The sequence below is a fragment of the Lissotriton vulgaris genome, chromosome 12 (genome assembly GCF_964263255.1).
Source record: "Lissotriton vulgaris chromosome 12, aLisVul1.2, whole genome shotgun sequence".
Lineage (NCBI taxonomy): Eukaryota > Metazoa > Chordata > Amphibia > Caudata > Salamandridae > Lissotriton > Lissotriton vulgaris.
Window position 1 is genome coordinate 734,068,806 of NC_141700.1, and position 20,332 is coordinate 734,089,137.

A 20,332-nucleotide genomic window follows, 5' to 3' on the forward strand; every position below is an offset into this window, starting at 1 on the left:
GCGCACCGCAGCACTGCAATATAAGAGCCCGGGCATGCACGAGCGAGCACTGGCCGCCTGGGAGGCGCTGCGCACTGAGAAATACGGCACTTTATAGCTGGACAGCACTCGCAGGAGAACGCTATAAACACTGGAAGGTGCTCAACTGGATAGCACTTCAAACGCTGGAAGCACTGTGCTGCAAACTGAAAAATACAGTGCTTTGTACACTGGACAAAATTCATCTGAGAGCACTTTACGCTCTGGAGGGTACTTCCCCGCAGGCACTGGACAGCACTTCAAACACTGGCGAGCACTGCGCTGCACATAAGAAACACTGCCGGAGGAGACTGGGCCACCCCGAGGACATCACGAGACTGCTCAGTGCCGGACAAAGAAGTGAGTAATTATTAGAGTGAAGTGTGACCGAGTTAGTGTGAACAGATAGTAATTAAGACAGGGCCATAGACAGGCACCTTTCACAACCGCACTATCGGGCATCCGTCCTCGCTGCAGCATCGCCAGTCACACCAACGCAGAGGCTCTCACGGCACTTCCAGTGGGACTCAGTCCTGGTTGCACTCAGTCCGTCATTTAGTTAAGCCGCTTTTTAATGTTTTAAGCCTAAAAGGCAAAAAATTGAGCCAGGACGTCAAAGGCACTGATATGTGCGGTCTCATTACGCCCCTCCCTTTACTCCCCGTTCCAACAACTGGGGCTCCTGCAAGTCTCACGGGCTTCTCCCACTTCTGTTTTCCTCTCAGAACTGGAAAAAAAAACCACAAACCACGAGGGTTCCGCCAGGCGCACCACCCAAATATTGACATGCTTTTCTTGCGCTAGAGACTTACTCCTAACACAGTAAAGGGCGGGAGTATTCAGATGTACAAAAACGTGAAATTAATTCAGGGTAGGACCGAGGCAAAAAATAGGCACGGGGACGAAATAAAATTGGCCCCCATTAGCAAACCAGATAGCCATAAAGGTGGCCCACATTTCACATCTGGCTAGTTTTTAACATGTAAAGACGTGCTGGCAAGGCATGGGAGATTGCATTTATTTGTGTTTGTGCATGGAATGAATGTTCTGACTTCTTCTTCTATTTTTTTTTATCTGTTTTGTTAGGCGCCTTGATGCCTTCGGGTTACTTTTTGCGCGTTATAAATTTTACTCATTCATTTTACTCATTCATTCTTCCTCTAAATATTGCACTAGGATGTGCTTGTACGTCCGATAGCCGCAGTTATTCTAATTGTCAGATGTATGTTCTTGCTTAGTCACAGAAGACGTAGGGGCAGATTTACAAGACCCTTGGGCCACTTTTGCATCACTTTTAACATGGGAAAAATGACGCAAAACTGACGCAGGGGGCTTGTAAATCAGCTCCGTAGTACTTTGATTTAGGGTAGGGTGGCCTTAGGTCGGTTGTATAATCACATTTTCACTCCTTATTTTTACCTTTAAATTTGCAGGTGCAGGTGCCAAGATATGGGGCTCGCTCTCTTCCGAGCTGTTCTCCCCTCCTCCCCAGAAAGGCAGAGGCCCTCGCCACCTGCACGGCCCCCCAAACCACTGCGCCTCGAGCTGCTGCTGGAACAGCCCCCCGCCTCCAGGCCGGAGCAGCTGGAACACGCCTGGAGCCCCAAAGACTGCTCTCCTAACCTCTCCGTCCACCCGGACGACCCCCTGACTGCCCGCCGCAAGCCCACGGAGCACAGCACCGACTGCATCCGCAGCAAGAGGGGCTACGCCAGCGGCCTGCATGCCTGGGAGCTGGTGTGGCCCCAACGGGAGCGGGGGACCCATGCCGTGGTGGGTCTGGCTACTATGGCCGCCGCCCTGCACTCGGACTCCTACACAGCGCTGGTGGGCAGGGACGCAGAGTCCTGGGGCTGGGATCTCTCCAAGAAGCAGCTCCGCCATGTTGGCCTCGCGGAGGGGTCGGGCAGCTATGGCCCCGCGGGCGCATCTCCGGTGCCGGACTCTTTCCTGATGGTGCTGGACGCGGACCGGGGCAGCCTGGGATTCGTGGTGGAAGGGGAGTACCTCGGAGATGCCTTCTGCAGCCTGAAGGGGAAGACGCTCCATCCCATTGTCAACTGCGTTTGGGGGAACAGCGGGGTCACCCTCAGATACCTCGGCTCCTTTCACAGTGAGTAGGAACAGCTTTTGGGTCTTTTGGTGGTTTGTTGAGCCTTGTGTTCATTGGGTGCTATTCTCAAGTGGTGGCTAAGTTCCCAAATGTGATGCTCCTTCTTCTGTGATTATCCATAATAGTGCCAGCCTAGGCATGCCAGTGGCGCTTTTGTGACACCATATTAACCAGGGCTGGGTGGGTTTAAGGTTACTTTGGAGCTTCCCCAGTGGTGCACTATCCGTGCTGGGTGGGATTCAAGTTCCCTTTCGAGGGCTGAGAAGACGCCGAATACGTACTCTCCATCGACAGAAACGAGGGGAGATTGGACCGTGCTCACCCATGGGAGCCGGATTCCGTTTTTTATTCCTCTCGGCGGGTATGAGAGGCATAGCTGTTTGAAGGCCCAGTGTCCTTCGCAGTGGCATTGAAAATTTGGTTTGCCCGGAGGAAATTGCCTGATAAAGACCATGGCAATGAAACATGTCGGCTGGTAGTAAGGTGTGAATCGATAGGTAGTATTCACACCTTCCTTTTTATTGAATGTTTTGTGCACTGTTTGCAACAAAAAGGAATATTAGTAAAATAATTTGTGTCCTGGTTGCGCAGTGGGTATATGTTAAGTGTTAAATGTTGTAAGTGTTGTACATATATTTTTTGTTCACTGCACCATTCACTGTCATTTCTGTGGGTTTAGGACACGTTTCCGTTTGGGCTTGATGGCACCTATGATGATAATAGGACCATCCTGGTGAGTACCAACCAGAGGTCCCATTGGTGGTGCGTCCGTGAGGTGCCATCTTGCCCTTCTCACTTTTTTCTGCTGTCAGTTTTAGTGAGTGTGGGTTGTCTTTGTTGGTGTTAAACGTTTAATCAGAGGTGGGCTATTTTAACAAAGGCAGTAGACTGAGATATCCCCTACTTTCATGTTCTGCAAAAAGAGAGGTGTGTTGTAATTGTTATACAACTAGTGATGTCTACAGATCTCTAAATATTAACTGCTTTGAAAACTAGGGCTTTTTTTGTATTTGGCTCCTTTGGATCTTCTCCAGTGGTGCGCTATCCAGGGCTGGGTGGGATTCAGGTTCCTTTGGATCTTCTCCAGTGGTGCGCTATCCAGGGCTGGGTGGGATTCAGGTTCCTTTGGATCTTCTCCAGTGGTGCGCTCTCCAGACTGGGTGGGATTCAGGTTACTTTGGTTCTTCTCCAGTGGTGCGCTCTCCAGGCTGGGTGGGATTCAGGTTACTTTGGTTCTTCTCCTGGGGTGCGCTATCCAGGCTGGGTGGGTTTCAGGTTACCTTGGATCTTCTCCAGTTGTGCGCTATCCAGGGCTGGGTGGGATTCAGGTTACTTTGAAGCTTCTCCAGTGGTGCGTTGTCCAGACTGAGTGGGATTCAGGTTACTTTGGATCTTCTCCAGTTGTGCGCTATCCAGGGCTGGGTTGGATTCAGGTTACTTTGAAGCTTCTCCAGTGGTGCATTGTCCAGACTGAGTGGGATTCAGGTTACTTTGGATCTTCTCCAGTTGTGCGCTATCCAGGGCTGGGTGGGATTCAGGTTACTTTGGGGCTTCTCCAGTGGTGCGTTGTCCAGACTGAGTGGGATTCAGGTTACTTTGGATCTTCTCCAGTTGTGCGCTATCCAGGGCTGGGTGGGATTCAGGTTACTTTGGGGCTTGTGCAGTGGTGCGCTATCCAGGGCTGGATGGGATTCAGGTTACTTTGCATCTTCTCCAGTTGTGCGCTATCCAGGGATGGGTGGGATTCAGGTTACTTTGGATCTTCTCCAGTTGGGCGCTATCCAGGGCTGGGTGGGATTCAGGTTCCTTTGGATCTTCTCCATTGGTGCGCTATCCAGGGCTGGATGGGATTCAGATTACTTTGGATCTTCTCCAGTGGTGCGCTATCCAGGGCTGGGTGGGATTCAGGTTCCTTTGGATCTTCTCCAGTGGTGCGCTCTCCAGGCTGGGTGGGATTCAGGTTACTTTGGTTCTTCTCCAGTGGTGCGCTCTCCAGGCTGGGTGGGATTCAGGTTACTTTGGTTCTTCTCCTGGGGTGCGCTATCCAGGTTGGGTGGGTTTCAGGTTACCTTGGATCTTCTCCAGTTGTGCGCTATCCAGGGCTGGGTGGGATTCAGGTTCCTTTGAAGCTTCTCTAGTGGTGCGTTGTCCAGACTGAGTGGGATTCAGGTTACTTTGGATCTTCTCCAGTTGTGCGCTATCCAGGGCTGGGTTGGATTCAGGTTACTTTGAAGCTTCTCCAGTGGTGCGTTGTCCAGACTGAGTGGGATTCAGGTTACTTTGGATCTTCTCCAGTTGTGCGCTATCCAGGGCTGGGTGGGATTCAGGTTACTTTGGATCTTCTCCAGTGGTGCGCTCTCCAGGCTGGGTGGGATTCAGGTTACTTTGGTTCTTCTCCAGTGCTGCGCTCTCCAGGCTGGGTGGGATTCAGGTTACTTTGGTTCTTCTCCTGGGGTGCGCTATCCAGGCTGGGTGGGTTTCAGGTTACCTTGGATCTTCTCCAGTTGTGCGCTATCCAGGGCTGGGTGGGATTCAGGTTACTTTGAAGCTTCTCCAGTGGTGCGTTGTCCAGACTGAGTGGGATTCAGGTTACTTTGGATCTTCTCCAGTTGTGCGCTATCCAGGGCTGGGTTGGATTCAGGTTACTTTGAAGCTTCTCCAGTGGTGCGTTGTCCAGACTGAGTGGGATCCAGGTTACTTGGATCTTCTCCAGTTGTGCGCTATCCAGGGCTGGGTGGGATTCAGGTTACTTTGGAGCTTCTCCAGTGGTGCGCTATCCAGGCTGGGTGGGTTTCAGGTTACTTTGGAGCTTCTCCAGTGGTGCGTTGTCCAGACTGAGTGGGATTCAGGTTACTTTGGATCTTCTCCAGTTGTACACTCTCCAGACTGGGTGGGATTCAGGTTACTTTTGAGCTTGTCCAGTGGTCCGCTATCCAGGCTGGGTGGATTTCAGGTTCCTTTGGAGGTTCTCCAGTGGTGCGCTATCCAGGCAGGGTGGGCTTCAGCTTACCTTGGAGTTTCTCCAGTTAAGCGCTATCGAGGGCAGGGTGGGTTTAAGATTATCCACCCTTCGTGCTCCCCTCATACCTGGGTGGACTTTGGGATATTTAGCATCTTCTCCCATATTGCACTACCCAGGGCTGGATGAGCATCAGGTCACCGTGGAGCATCTCCTGCCCTGGGCTAGGCAAGATTGAGTTGACTTTAGCCCACCTTGGTACTTTTCCTGCGTAGTGCTATCCATGGCTGAGAGGGCGCTGGGTCGCCTTGCAGCTTCTCAAAGTTCTTATTATTGTGGGCTAGGTGGGGTGGAGTTTGGCTCACCTCGGGGCTTCCCCACCCACGTCCGCCAGGGCTGCATGGGGGTTCTTTAGGTCATGGTACTGCTTCTCCCAACCCTCACATTCCAGGGAAACCTGGGATGCTTCAGATTACATTGGGAATTTTTCCACCCTATACGATCTTGGATAGGTGGGGTGGGTTCTGGTCACCTTGTGGCTTCTCTCACTCCGCACTATTAAGGGGTGTTTGAGAGGGGCCTAGGACCCCTTGTGGCTTCTCCCATTCCTCTATATCCAGGACCGGGTGACTTGGGGAGTCAGGTCGCCTTGGATGGTCCCCCATTCCTGCCATTATCGAGGGCCAAGTGGGGTGGATTGGAGTCACTGTGCAGAATCTCCCACCCCAACTATCCAGGGACAGACAGTGGGGGTAAAGGTGATCTTTAAAGTATCCAAGACCTTCTACACTCAAGGTGCCTTTGGTGCTCCCCCAAACCCTACTTCCTTGGGCCTGTTGGGTGTGTTGTTGAAGCTTGGGGGGTCTCTGATCCCTACTGTCCTGGTCCTGTTGGGCGTGTTGTTGAAGCTTGGGGTGTCTCTGATCCCTAGTTCCTTGGGCCTGTGGGGCGTGTTGTTGAAGCTTGAGGCTACTCCTCTTCCCTGCTATCCATGTCCTGCTCATGGTCACCTCAGGGCTTCTCTCATCCACTGCTGAGGAATGCGCACTATTCACAGCATTGCACTGTAGCTAGACAGACACACAGGAGTTGTGTGCATGCTGCGACTGGAGACCCTTGACGAACCTTACACACCGCTTCCCTCAGAGACATTCATTAATAGGGCACCCCCTCTCCCCCGTCATTACAAAGCATAACTTGCACATACTGTGTGAATGCAAGGCAATGACATTGCGCATACACTGCACATACATGTTTTCCAGTCTCATACTACGCAATTCTCTACCCCCCACCTCTTTATGTGAGGGCTCTCAGCAAGGCCCTTTGTGTTTCCCGCACCTCACCAGCTGCACACAGGGCACAATGCTTGCCACGTACTTTCGTTCACTGTTTAGCCACTGAGGTGTCCAGAGGTCAGAGTTCAGGCACTGACTCACACTGTCGTCTGCAGGGGCTTGAAGGCTTCTGTGGGGCGGATATGTGCAGTCTGTGTGGGCTGATGCTGCCAGCCTGCAATGGTGTCCATGTCTCTCTGTCCCAGTGACCACCCACACCCAGTGTCCTTGTTTATCTGCACGCCCCAGTGTGCATGTCTCCCATTCTCAATATCTGTGTCTCCTGGTCCAGTGTCTGTGTCTCCCAGTCCCACGGTCTGTGTCTCCCAGTCCCACAGTCTGTGTCTCCCAGTCCCATGATCTGTGTCTCCTGGTCCAGTGTCTGTGTCTCCCAGTCCCACGGTCTGTGTCTCCCAGTCCCACGGTCTGTGTCTCCCAGTCCCACAGTCTGTGTCTCCTGGTCCAGTGTCTGTGTCTCCCAGTCCCACGGTCTGTGCCTCCCAGTCCCACGGTCCGTGTCTCCCAGTCCCACGGTCTGTGTCTCCCAGTCCCACGGTCTGTGCCTCCCAGTCCCGCTGTCCGTGTCTCCCAGTCCCAGTGTCTGTGTCTCTCAGTCCCAGTGTCTGTGTCTGCCAGTCCCAGTGTCTGTGTCTCCCAGTCACACGGGCTGTGTCTCCCAGTCCCACGCTCGATGTCTTCCAGTCCCACGTGTCTCCCAGTCCCTCTGCCTGTGTCTCCCAGTCCCATGGTCTGGGTCTCCCAGTCCTACGGTCTGTGTCTCCCAGTCCCACGGTCTGTGCCTCCCAGTCCCGCTGTCTGTGTCTCCCAGTCCCAGTGTCTGTGTCTGCCAGTCCCAGTGTCTGTGTCTCCCAGTCCCAGTGTCTGTGTCTCCCAGTCCCAGTGTCTGTGTCTCCCAGTCCCACGGGCTGTGTCTCCCAGTCCCACGCTCGATGTCTTCCAGTCCCACGTGTCTCCCAGTCCCTTTGCCTGTGTCTCCCAGTCCCATGGTCTGGGTCTCCCAGTCCTACGGTCTGTGTCTCCCAGTCCTACGGTCTGTGTCATCCTAGTCCCAATGTCTGGGTCTCCCAATCCCACGGTCCATGTCTCCCAGTTCCATGGTCCGTGTCTCCCAGTCCTATGGTCTGTGTCTCCCAGTCCCACGGTCCGTGTCTCCTAGTCCCACGGTCCATGTTTCCCAGTCCCACGGTCCGTGTCTCCTAGTCCCACGGTCCGTGTCTCCCAGTCCCATGGTCCGTATCTCCCAGTCCCATGGTCCGTGTCTCCCAGTCCTATGGTCTGTGTCTCCCAGTCCCACGGTCTGTGCCTCCCAGTCCCGCTATCCGTGTCTCCCAGTCCCAGTGTCTGTGTCTCCCACTCCCATGGTCCGTGTCTCCCAGTCCCAAGGTCCGTGTCTCCCAGTCCCATGGTCCGTGTCTCCCAGTCCTGTGGTCTGTGTCTCCCAGTCCCATGGTCCGTGTCTCCCAGTTCCATGGTCCGTGTCTCCCAGTCCCATGGTCCGTGTCTCCCAGTCCTATGGTCTGTGTCTCCCAGTCCCACGGTCCGTGTCTCCTAGTCCCACGGTCCGTGTCTCCCAGTCCCATGGTCCGTGTCTCCCAGTCCCATGGTCCGTGTCTCCCAGTCCTATGGTCTGTGTCTCCCAGTCCCACGGTCTGTGCCTCCCAGTCCCGCTATCCGTGTCTCCCAGTCCCAGTGTCTGTGTCTCCCACTCCCATGGTCCGTGTCTCCCAGTCCCAAGGTTCGTGTCTTCCAGTCCCATGGTCCGTGTCTCCCAGTCCTATGGTCTGTGTCTCCCAGTCCCATGGTCCGTGTCTCCCAGTCCCATGGTCCGTGTCTCCCAGTCCCATGGTCCGTGTCTCCCAGTCCTATGGTCTGTGTCTCCCAGTCCCACGGTCTGTGTCTCCTAGTCCCACGGTCCATGTTTCCCAGTCCCACGGTCCGTGTCTCCTAGTCCCACAGTCCGTGTCTCCCAGTCCCATTGTCTGTGTCATCCTAGTCCCATGGTCTGTGTCTCCCAGTCCCGCGGTCTGTGTCCCATGATCTGTGTCTCCCAGTCCTACTGTCTGTGTCTCCCCGTTTCAGTCTCCATGGGTCTTAGTTCCAGACGCAGAAACTAGGAAACAGAGACACTGGGAGCTGGTCACTGGTCACTGGTCACTGGTACTGGGAGACAGAAGGATTGGTAGTGACTGGTACTGGAAGTAGTTGGACTGGGAGACCCACGCTGGGACTGTGCGAGTGGGAGACAGAGAGGTACACTGGAAGGGAGAGACAGGCAGTGGGACTGGGAGACATGGACACTGTTATTGGGAGACAGACAGATACACCAGGAGACATCACATACATTGGGATGTGGAGAAATTGGGTCTGGGAGAGATAGACACAGACTGAGAGACTGAGACAGACATGTAAAGTGAGACTTGGAGTCAGACACATGCAGAGGGAGACAGGCACCAGGAGACATGGGCACTTGTAGTGTGTGACACAAACCCTGAGGCTGGGAAACACACACACTGGACCTTGGAGACAGGCGTGAATATTCAAACTGGAGACAGGTCCATTGGGCTTGGGATCAGACACCGGGACTTGGAGACAGGAACACGGAGGCAGAGACACATAGACCAGGGGCTGGGAGACATGTGCCCTGGAGAAGTGATATACGGACACTGGGACAGAGAGACACAGACAATGGGACTAGGAGACACAGACACAGCAACAGAGAGAGAGAGAGAGAGAGAGAGAGAGAGAGGGGGAGATAGAGAGAGAGAGAGAGAGAGAGAGAGAGAGAGAGAGAGAGAGAGAGAGAGAAGCTGGGAGACGTAGGCACTGGAGCAGAGAAACATAGACACTGCGGCAGAGAGACACACCCAACTGGGGAAAAGAGACACAAACACTGGGGCTGGGAGAGACACGCGCTGGAGAAGTGATATAACTGGGACAGAGAAACTGGGGCAGAGAGCCAGAGAATCTGGGAGACAGAGACACTTGTGCAGAGAGACAGAGACACTTGTGCAGAGAGACAGAGAAACTGGGGTAGAGAGACAAAGACACTGGGGCTGAGAGCCAGAGACACTGGGGCTGAGAGCCAGAGACACTGGGGCTGAGAGCCAGAGACACTGGGGCTGAGAGCCAAAAACGCTGGGGTGAGAGTCAGAGACACTGGGGCTGAGAGTCAGAGACACTGGGGCTGAGACTGAGAGCCTGAGACACCGGGGCAGAGAGACAGAGACACTGGGGGTGAGAGCCAAAAACGCTGGGGTGAGAGTCAGAGACACTGGGGCTGAGAGTCAGAGACACTGGGGCTGAGAGCCTGAGACACTGGGGCAGAGAGACAGAGACACTGGGGCAGAGAGACAGAGACACTGGGGCAGAGAGACAGAGACACTGGGGCAGAGACACTGGGTCAGAGAGACAGAGACACTTGTGCAGAGAGCCAGAGACACTTGTGCAGAGAGACAGAGACACCGGGGATGAGAGACAGACACTGGGGGAGAGAGAGACAGAGACACCGGGGCTGAGAGACAGATAAACTGGGGTAGGGAGACACGGACACCAGGACAGAAAAAGACAGACGTACGCTCAGGTAGGGACACTGGGGCTGGGGTAATTCAAAACTGTCAGACATTCACTCATAATAATGCAAAACAGAAAGATAACTTTCTGGGAGTTTCCCTTTTTCGAAATGAAAATGCAAATTGTTTACCCATATAAATGCACGTATTCTACCGAATGTTTGCAACAGTTTAGCACCCTGCACACCGAGGCCGGGAACGAGTCAACGAGTCACCGTCCGAGGCGTAATACTAGAGGTTTTGGACCACTAACATACCCTCTAAGCCAGGGGTCTCCAACCTTTTCTGTAGTGAGAGCTAATTCTGCTCAAGTGAAGTCCTGCTGAGCTACTAGCATATTTTATCACTGTCAAATGCTGATGATATATATAAACATTACACTATGACCACCCTAAGCACAATTATCAGTAGTAACCACCCAAAAATTCCAGGTGAAGTTATCAGCAGAATGCTAGGAAAACGTTTATCAATTTTAAATGCTTGTAATCAAGTAAAATTCAAATCATCACATGGAGTGTGCCACAAACGGTATTACCACAGCAGTAAGTGTCCCCAACTCAGATTTAAAGTGGATAAACATGTTTCATGTGGCAGACCCATAGGCCAACGCTGCAGCTTCCGCATGCTTAAACACCCTCAACATACTCAGCAAGACCTTCAAATGCACCCACCCCCCAAATCAAGGAAGACTGTCACCCATGCACTCATCACCAGCAGGCTGGACTACGGGAACGCCCTCTATACCGGAATAAACAAATCTCGACTCCACAAAGTTCAGACTGTCCAGAACGCCGCAGCCAGACTCATCCTCAACATTCCACGACACGACATTACCCAGCATAAACGAGCACTCCACTTGCTCCCCGTCGAAAAAAGAGTGACCTTCAAGTTGCTCACACAATCCTATAAAGCCCTCCACAACACCGCACTCCAATAACTCAATCTCCTTCTACACCCCCAAAAGAAACCTCCACTCCGCTGACCAGGCCTTGGCCAAAATCCTCTGCATCCACATAACCAGACAGGAGGCACATCCTTCTCCTACATCATGGCCAAGACCTGAAATGAACTCCCCCTCAGCATCAGATGAAGCCCCACACTGAAAGCATTCAGGAAGAGCCATAAGACCTGGCTTTTCTAATGACCAAAGCTGCACAAATCCCCCCACACACTCCCCCAGCGCCTGGAGACCCTCACAGGTGAATAGTGCGTTCTATACATCCCTGATTGATTGATTGATAGGCCATCACAGTGTGTGTTTGAGTGTTATCAACAGGCCCTGCTATTGGTTTGGCTATCTGTAACTCTTAAGTGTAGTGAAATGAGCAGTGCTGCCTTCTTTAATATACACAGAATCTCTGACATTGGCTTGGTTTGGCTTCACCTCTGAGAGCTACTTTGAGGGTGCTAGTGAGCTACCAGTAGCTCCCGAGCTACTGGTTGGAGACCCCTGCTCTAAGCCAACCTCCAACAGGGAAAAACAATTCTCGACACTCACTTCACCTTCTAGGAGTTATGTAAAGATGCATACCTCAAGTCCAGTGGGTTCATGCTTTCCCAACTGGACAAAACAGGTCTGACTTTACATTCAGATGTTAACAAATCGAATATAATTGAGTTCCGTAATTGTAACAGCAGATATTTAAGCGCCCAGAAGCCTCAACATTATGGCTGCGAGCGCTAAATATAAAGTTGGTATTAAAATCATATTCTTATTACTCTACCTATCTTTTTAAATACAGTCTTTCATTTAGTCTTGCGTGTGTTTTTTTTAGATTCATTCTGATGTCACTTCCCCTGTTCCTAGATTTTTCGATGTTTTTGTCAGTTGTCTTTTTAGGTCTCGCCTGTCGATGCGCATGCGCATCGAGCAAGCGAGACTATTGCGAGTTATCCACTCTTTATCCACACTGCAAGGAATCGTGGCGATTCCTTGCAGTGCCCGTGACTTTTAAGGTCAATGCGCATGCGCATTGAGCTTATGCGCATGCGCATTGACCTTAAAAGCGCGTGCGCGTGCACGTCCGTCTCCTAACAACACACACACACCCTCTCCCCCGCTCCGCCCCCTCCCGCCGTGTCGCATTTCTCTTTCTCCTCCCCCTCCCCTCTCTTCCTTCCGTCTAACGCCGTGTCGCACCTCTCCCCTCTCCGCCCCCTCCCCGCTCCGCCCCCTCCCCTTCGTGTCGCATTTCTCCTCTCCCCTCTCCGCCCCCTCCCCTGCCCGCCGTGTTATTTGTTTTTTTGTCCTTCGGACTCCTATGGGTTTTCGCTCTCCCTGTGTATACATACCAGTGCGAACCCCTCTGTGCGACACGCCCCTTCCCCACCTCCTCCCCCAGACCTATTGGACGATTCCACGTCACCTGGCCTCGCCCCCTCTCTACTTCCTTCCACACATTTCTGGTCTCCCTGACTACGCCCGAGGCTCCTGACTGACCCGGAAGCACTCCATACACGTCCAGAGGTATGTGTATCATCAAGGCTGCTACTTTGGCTACTTGCGCTGGCCTCGCAGTCCTTTGACCAGTACCTCTCTCTCTCCCCTCAGATTCAGTATCGGCCATTTCGGTACCCCCGTGGATGTACCGTACTTTCAACCGGACAGAAGACATCGATTTCTGTCCGCCGGATCCACGTCCTTACCTACTACCCTGTTGCGAGTGGCTACAGAGACCAATCAGGTACACTGCCTCTAGCGCCCACCTCCCGTGATCACGCCTACCTGACCCAATGTCCTAAACCCCTGTTTCCCCACAGATCACAGCCCCCTCTGATGTGTGTTCGAGCCACCGCCGAGGACTTATTCACTACCGATGCCTCACAGGTATATTGCATGCAAGCGCCGCCATAATACCAACCACCCCCCTCCCCCCTATCAGCTTTCCACCTCCTCCCTTTGTTCCTCTACGCACGTGTCCCAAAGTTTTTTTTCTGCCTGTATTTCATAGCCTCACTTATGGCCCTATCTACTATTAGTTCTCCTACACGCGCTTTTAGTCTGCTCTGTAGCAGCTATCATTCCCCAACCTGCCATCAATTTCACAACGCGTGCTGCTTACACGCAGTTTAGTCCTGCCCATGTGCTACTCAGAGTACCAGTTGTTCCCGTACCTGTCATTTAACCATGCTACGTGCGCCGTAGACATGTGCTTAGTCATGTTTGGTAATTTGTTTTTACTGCACCAACAGTTTACCTACATCCACATAGACGCTGGCTCTGTTTTATCGGTTCACATTCTCCTTATTATACTCAGGACACACACTATGGTTAATTTATCCCTTCAACGTTGCTTACAGTTCCGCTGGCTTCTCCTTGAAGACACCACTTGATTTAATACTGCGGAACTGCAATTCTTACCGTTTTTTTCATCAGTCCTTGCATACGCTGACCTTACTAATGGGGCATGCTTTTGCACCTTTGACTGCCTGACAGCGCGTCCCCTCACCCTAACTCACCCTCAACCCCTCACCCTAACTCACCCTCACCCACCCTCAACCCCTCACCCTCACTCAACCTCACTCACCCTCAACCCCTCACCCTCAACCCCTCACCCACCTTCACTCACCTTCACTCACCCTCACCCTCACCCACCCTCACTCACCCTCACTCACCCTCACTCACCCTCACTCACCCTCAACCTCCCTCACCCTCAACCACCCTCAACCCCTCATCCTCACTCACCCTCACCCTCACTCACCCTCAACCCCTCACCCTCACTCACCCTCAACCCCTCACCCTCACCCAACCTCAACCCCTCACCCTCAATACCTCACCCACCCTCACCCTCACCCAATCTCAACCCCTCACCCTCAATACCTCACCCTCACTCACCCTCACCCTCACTCACCCTCAACCCCTCACCCTCACTCACCCTCAACCCCTCACTCACACCCTCACTCACCCTCACTCACCCTCACTCGCCCTCATACGCCCTCACTCACCCTCACTCACCCTCACCCTCACCCTCACTCACCCTCAACCTCACTCACCCTCACCCACCCTCAACCCCTCATCCTTACTCACCCTCACCCTCACTCACCCTCAACCCCTCACCCTCACTCACCCTCAACCCCTCACCCTCACTCACCCTCACCCTCACTCACCCTCACCCTCAACCCCTCACCCTCAATCTCTCACCCTCAATCCCTCACCCTCACTCACCCTCAACCCCTCACCCTCACTCACCCTCAACCCCTCACCCTCACTCACCCTCAACCCCCTCACCCTCACTCACCCTCAACCCCTCACCCACACCATCACTCACCCTCACTCGCCCTCACTCGCCCTCACTCACCCTCACTCACCCTCACCCTCACTCACCCTCAACACCTCACCCTCACTCACCCTCAATGCCTCACCCTCACTCACCCTCAACACCTCACCCTCAACCCCTCACTCTAACTCACCCTCAACACCTCACCCTCACTCACCCTCACTCACCCTCACCCACCCTCAACCCCTCACCCTAACTCACCCTCACCCTCACTCACCCTCACTCACCCTCAACCCCTCACCCTCACTCACCCTCATCCTCACCCTCACTCATCCTCACTCACACTCACCCTCACTCACCCTCACACTCACTCACCCTCACCCTCACTCACCCTCAACCTCACTCACCCTCAACCTCACTCACCCTCACCCACCCTCAACCCCTCATCCTCACTCACCCTCACCCTCACTCACCCTCAACCCCTCACCCTCACTCACCCTCAACCCCTCACCCTCACTCACCCTCACTCACCCTCACCCTCACTCACCCTCACTCACCCTCACCCACCCTCAACCCCTCATCCTCACTCACCCTCAACCCCTCACCCTCACTCACCCTCAACACCTCACCCTCACTCACCCTCACCCTCACTCACCCTCAACCCCTCACCCTCAATCCCTCACCCTCACTCACCCTCAACCCCTCACCCTCACTCACCCTCAACCCCTTACCCTCAACCCCTTACCCTCACCCTCACTCACCCTCACTCACCCTCACTCACCCTCACTCACCCTCACTCACCCTCACTCACCCTCACTCACCCTCACTCACCCTCTCACCCTCAACACCTCACCCTCACTCACCCTCACTCACCCTCACCCTCACCCTCACTCACCCTCAACACCTCACCCTCACTCACTCTCAACCCCTCACCCTCACTCACCCTCACCCTCTCTCACCCTCAACACCTCACCCTCACTCACCCTCAACCCCTCACCCTCACTCACCCTCAACCCCTCACCCTCTACCCCTCACTCACCCTCACTCTCACTCACCCTCACTCAACCTCAACCCCTCAGCCTCACCCTCACCCACCCTCAACACCTCACCTCACCCTCACTCACCCTCACTCACTCTCAACCCCTCACCCACCCTCACCCTCACTCACCCTCAACCCTCACCCTCACTCACCCTCAGTCACCCTCAACACCTCACTCACACTCAACACCTCACCCTCAACACCTCATCCACCCTCACCCTCAGTTACCCTAAACATCAATCACCCTCAATTCCTCACTCACCCTCAACACCTCACTCACCCTCAACACCTAACTCACCATCACTCACACTCATCCTCACTCACACTCAACACCTCACCCTCACTGACACTCACTCACACTCAATCACTCTCACCCTCACTCACCCGCAACGCCTCACACTCAACGCCTCACCCTCAAATGCTCACTCACCCTCACTCTCACTCATCCTCACTCAGCCTCAACACCACACACTCACTCACCCTCACTCACCCTCAACATCTCACCCTCACTCACTCACCCTCAACACCTCACCGCAACTCCTCACTCACCCTCACTTTCACTCATCCTCACTCAACAACACTCAACTTTACTCACCCTTAACGCCTCACCCAACACCTCACCTTCAATCACCATCAACATCTCACCCTCACTCACCCACAAAACATCAGCCTCAACACCTCACCCTCAATCACTCACCCTCAAACATTCACCCACACTCACCCTCCCTCACCCTCAATTCCTCACCCACACCCTCAACACTTCACCCTAAACACCTCACTCATCCTCAACGCCTCCCCCTCCCCCTAACTCACCCTCACCCTCACTCACCCTCAACACCTCACCATCACTAACACTCAACACCTCACCCTCACTAACTCTCAATCCCACAATCACCCTTCCCCTCACTCACCCTCAATACCTCACCCTCACTAACACTAAAACACTCAATCACCCTCACTCTTACTCTCACTCACACTCTACACCTCAGCCTCACGCTCAATGACACACCCTCAACACCTCACCCTCACCCCCTCAACACCTCACCCCCTCAACCTCACTCGCCCTCACCCTCAAACACTCACCCTCAACACCTCACACCCTCACCCTCAAATACTCACCCTCAACACCTCAACTTCACTCACTCTCAACACCTCACCCTCACTCACTCACCCTCAACACCTCACCCTCACTCACTCACACTCAATAACGCTCAACACCTCACCCTCAACACCTCACCATCAACACCTCACCATCAACACCTCACCCTTAACACCTCAACGTCAACACCTCACCCTCACTCACTCTGACTCACCCTCACCCTCACTCACCCTCACTCATCCTCACTCACAATCACTCACACTCAGTCACCCTCACTCACCCTCACTCACCCTCACTCACCCTCGACCCCTCACTCATCCTCACTCATCCTCAACACCTCACCCTCACCCTCATCCACCCTCAACCCCTCACCCTAACTCACAATAACACTCTCTCACACTCACTCTCACTCACACTCATCCTCAACACCTCACTCACCCTCAACACCTCACTCACACTCAACTCCTCACTCACCCCCACCCTCACTCACCCTCAACCCCTCACACAGTGCAATAGGTCTCGCAGGATTTTTTGTTAAAGCTTTTACATTTGCTTATTGCTTTTTTGATTTGTAATTCTTTTGCATTGCCTACAAAAAAAAAAAATGCAAAAGATTTAGAACAAAAAACCTATAAACAATTCTAAAAGCACTAACTCTAATGCTGCGAGACCTATTGCATTTCTAATGCTTGTTTTCCTAATTTCTGTTTTCTCTTCTCTTTCCCAGGGCAGCCCCAGCTGACAGAGCTCTGCAGAAGAACCGTGCAGCGGGCGATGGGCCCCCGACAGACAGATCTCAGCCTGGCATCACTCCCGCTGCCCAGGCGACTGCAGATATTCATTCAACCTCAGAAGGGACATGAACAAGAGGCGCAGGACTGACATGCATAAGAAGGCTTTCTATTACTGTCTCTGATGCATGTGGCGCCGAGAAGCCTCGTTCTACAAGGCAAGATGGCTAGAGGTTATTTGAGGACATTCAGCTACATGGCCCAATGACTCCCAAGTATGGCTGTGATGCGAGTCACTGAAGTGCAGGCTCCATAGGAAGAGGCAGCAGAAAAAGGAAGTTGTGCTGAATCTTGATACCTCATTTGTCAAGCCACATCCAGTTTTGGAGGCCAGACCTGTCATGTTGTGTCCAGTTCTCGGGACCACACAGTAGTGTGGCCACTTTCTGGAGGCCAATCCTGGTGCATTATGCCTGGATCTGCAAATCATATATTTTGTCCAGTTCTGGGGGCCTCATTTTCTGTACTGTGTGCAGTTGTAAAGGCACGTGACTACAATGGCTACATCTGATATATTGTGCATTTTTCTGGAGCCTCATCTCAAGAGAGTCCAGGGTAGAACGTCTAAGATGATGTAGGTTCTCTTAGAAATCATATTTACTAACAAGTTGCGCAGCACAAGTTGCCTTGCTGTGTTGCACTGTATGACAGTGAATGTGCATGAATGCGCTGTATTTAACATAATACAGTGCATTTCTGTCTTTTCCAAGCGCTGCCGCACAATGTGCTGCCTAGCGCCAATGCAGGCACGCTTCCACCATGGTGCAAGGGTGCCTCCGTTGTGAGCAGGATTGTTTTTGAGCTGGAAGGACACCTTCCTTCACAAAAACAATCCTCTGGGGCATTTTCCTCTTTCTATTTGTGCTGCAGATTCCATCATACATAAAAAGAGTAACAAACGAGGAGAAATAAAGAAAATTCTCCTCATTACGCCTCGCCTGGGGATGCATATCCGTTTTGACGCATTCCCAGGTCTACCACTTATGGTACATCTGAGAATGCGCCAGAATCCATGGGTGTTGCATGGGAACACCCAAGCACCATCCATGGAAATCCTCCCTGGGGAAGAGTAACGCAACACATCGATTTGACCTGCGTTGTGTTACTCTGGATTTACCAAGTTACTACGGGCCAATCCAGGTGGCCTTGCATGGGGTTGCATCTCTTTTGCGCCCCGTTGCATGGTACAAAATAGATGCAACCCTATGATAAATATGCCCCCATTTAGGAGCGATACAGGAACTTAAACCTTTTGAGTCTGCGGTGAGAGTGCAGCGATATGATATTGACTAAGGAATACCTCCGGGATTAAATCCAGATGAGGAAACACTCACATTTCAGTGAAGGCGTAACTCTTGAAAAAGCAATCATGAGACTTCTAATAGTAACATAAATAAAGTATTCACAGATACGATCATAAAGGTGTGGCAGCACCTTCCACCTGAACTAATAGAAAAATCACTATCAGAATTGAATGAATATCCGAGACCACTCCAGGTGGTAACCACTACATGAGAGAAAATCAGAGCTAAGACTAGCTGGGATCTCGTTTATCTGCAGCAAGTGAATTAGGCAGACTTCATGCATGGATCTGGCAGTCCTTATCTGTCCTCAATATTTATGTATTTATTGCCTGTCTATTTATTTGCTATACATGTGCCCTTGCAGCTCTGTTTCTTTTTGACCTGTTGGTTAATAGGAAGACTAAAGCATCTTCAATATGGCAGTGAATGAACCTCATCTCTTCCAGTTGCCACTAAATCTATGTTATATGGCAGATCAATCTACTAAAAATAAACCAATCATGTTTCTAAAAGATTGTTTAGCTTATGTGTTTTTCTTGGACACCTATGGGAGGTTTCACGTTCATACAAAGTCAAAAGGTGGCCATGTTGCAGGCTAACACAGGCCAACACTGGTACTCCCTAAATGCATCAACTAATATGAAACAAGAATGGACTACAGGAAGATGGGAGAGATTCACCAAAAATAACCCTTCAGGGAAATGTATTCTGGGAAGGTGAAATATGCAAATGAGCTAACATCAGGCCACTTCTGAATAGTCCCATGTACCCACATTTCCATACTTCAAGAATCAAAATTCTAGAACGATATTGGCGCCCAAGAACCTGATTTTCGAGTCAACAAATGCAAAGGTTAAGCTGTGAAATATCCAAGCGGCACACACATAACCACCATATTATATAGTAAAGCAACCAGTCCTACACGAAGGGTTAGGCTATTAAGTTTTCTATTGGCCGCTTCCTCTGAAAGCAGCAGTGTGAAAACCAAGTTTGATTAACTGGGTTAGCAGTGGATATAGAAACAGGTTACATCCATCCATGTGCATTGGCAGATTGAAGGGGCCACAGAAGCAATAAACTGCACACCTTCATTGAAAATTTCATGGCAGATTTACTAAAGTTTCACACAATGTAGGGCAGCAAGCGAAATTGATTTTCTGCGTTGTGTGAAACAGAGCAAAAATATGCCATATCTACTAAGATATGGCACACTTTTGTGCCCTCCTTGCACTGGTGCACTTGAAGCTGTCTAGCACCGACTCAGACACCCTTATGCCTTTCTGCAAGGTTGCCTGTGTTATGAGCAGGGTTGTTTTTTGAGAAGGAAGGGTTATCTTCCTGCACAAAAATAATCCTTAAACTTATTTTACTTTTTTTATGTGTGATGCAGAATCAAAAATTTAGATATTTCCCTACCTTATGCCTACACTGGGAGGTGCACGATTTCCGCACAATCCCAGGTTGACTGACCTTAGTAGATCTGGGATTGCATCAAAATTCATCATAGGTGGATACGTGGAAATGCCCATACTCCCCCCATAGAACGCCTCCATGACATAGAATAATGCAAGGCAGCGCTACACGCTGCCGTACATTACTTTTTGTTTATAAAGCCACAAAAGGTGCAGCAAATTGGCCCTTGTGTGGCTCTGTAAATCTCTCACATTTTGCGCTGTACTGTGCCAAAAAAGTTTCACAACCACAATGTAAAATACCACCACCACCAATACCAATACCACCACCACCAATACTACCACCACCAATACCACCACCATTACCAATACCACCACCAGTACCACCATAAACAATACCACCACCAACACCACCAATACCACCCCCACCAAAACCACCACCATTGCCACCACCAC

General features: G+C 52.0%; 1 protein-coding gene across 1 annotated transcript; it reads left to right on the forward strand.

The window, feature by feature from the left end:
* The first annotated feature begins 1,457 nt into the window (after window positions 1–1,457).
* LOC147678437 (SPRY domain-containing SOCS box protein 4-like) lies at window positions 1,458–18,978 on the forward strand. The gene is made up of 3 exons (XM_086946027.1): window positions 1,458–2,131; window positions 17,097–17,945; window positions 18,199–18,978. Exons 1-2 carry the CDS (start codon window positions 1,468–1,470, stop codon window positions 17,249–17,251), a joined length of 819 nt encoding a protein of 272 aa, XP_086802153.1. The 5' UTR covers window positions 1,458–1,467; the 3' UTR covers window positions 17,252–17,945; window positions 18,199–18,978.
* The last annotated feature ends 1,354 nt before the right edge of the window (window positions 18,979–20,332 follow it).

Coding starts and splice junctions, on each gene's coding strand:
- LOC147678437 (XM_086946027.1), top strand. CDS start 1,468: ATGGGGCTCGCTCTCTTCCGAGCTGTTCTCCCCTCCTCCCCAGAAAGG. Junction 2,132..17,096: donor ATACCTCGGCTCCTTTCACA/GTGAGTAGGAAC, acceptor TCTCTTTCCCAG/GGCAGCCCCAGCTGACAGAG.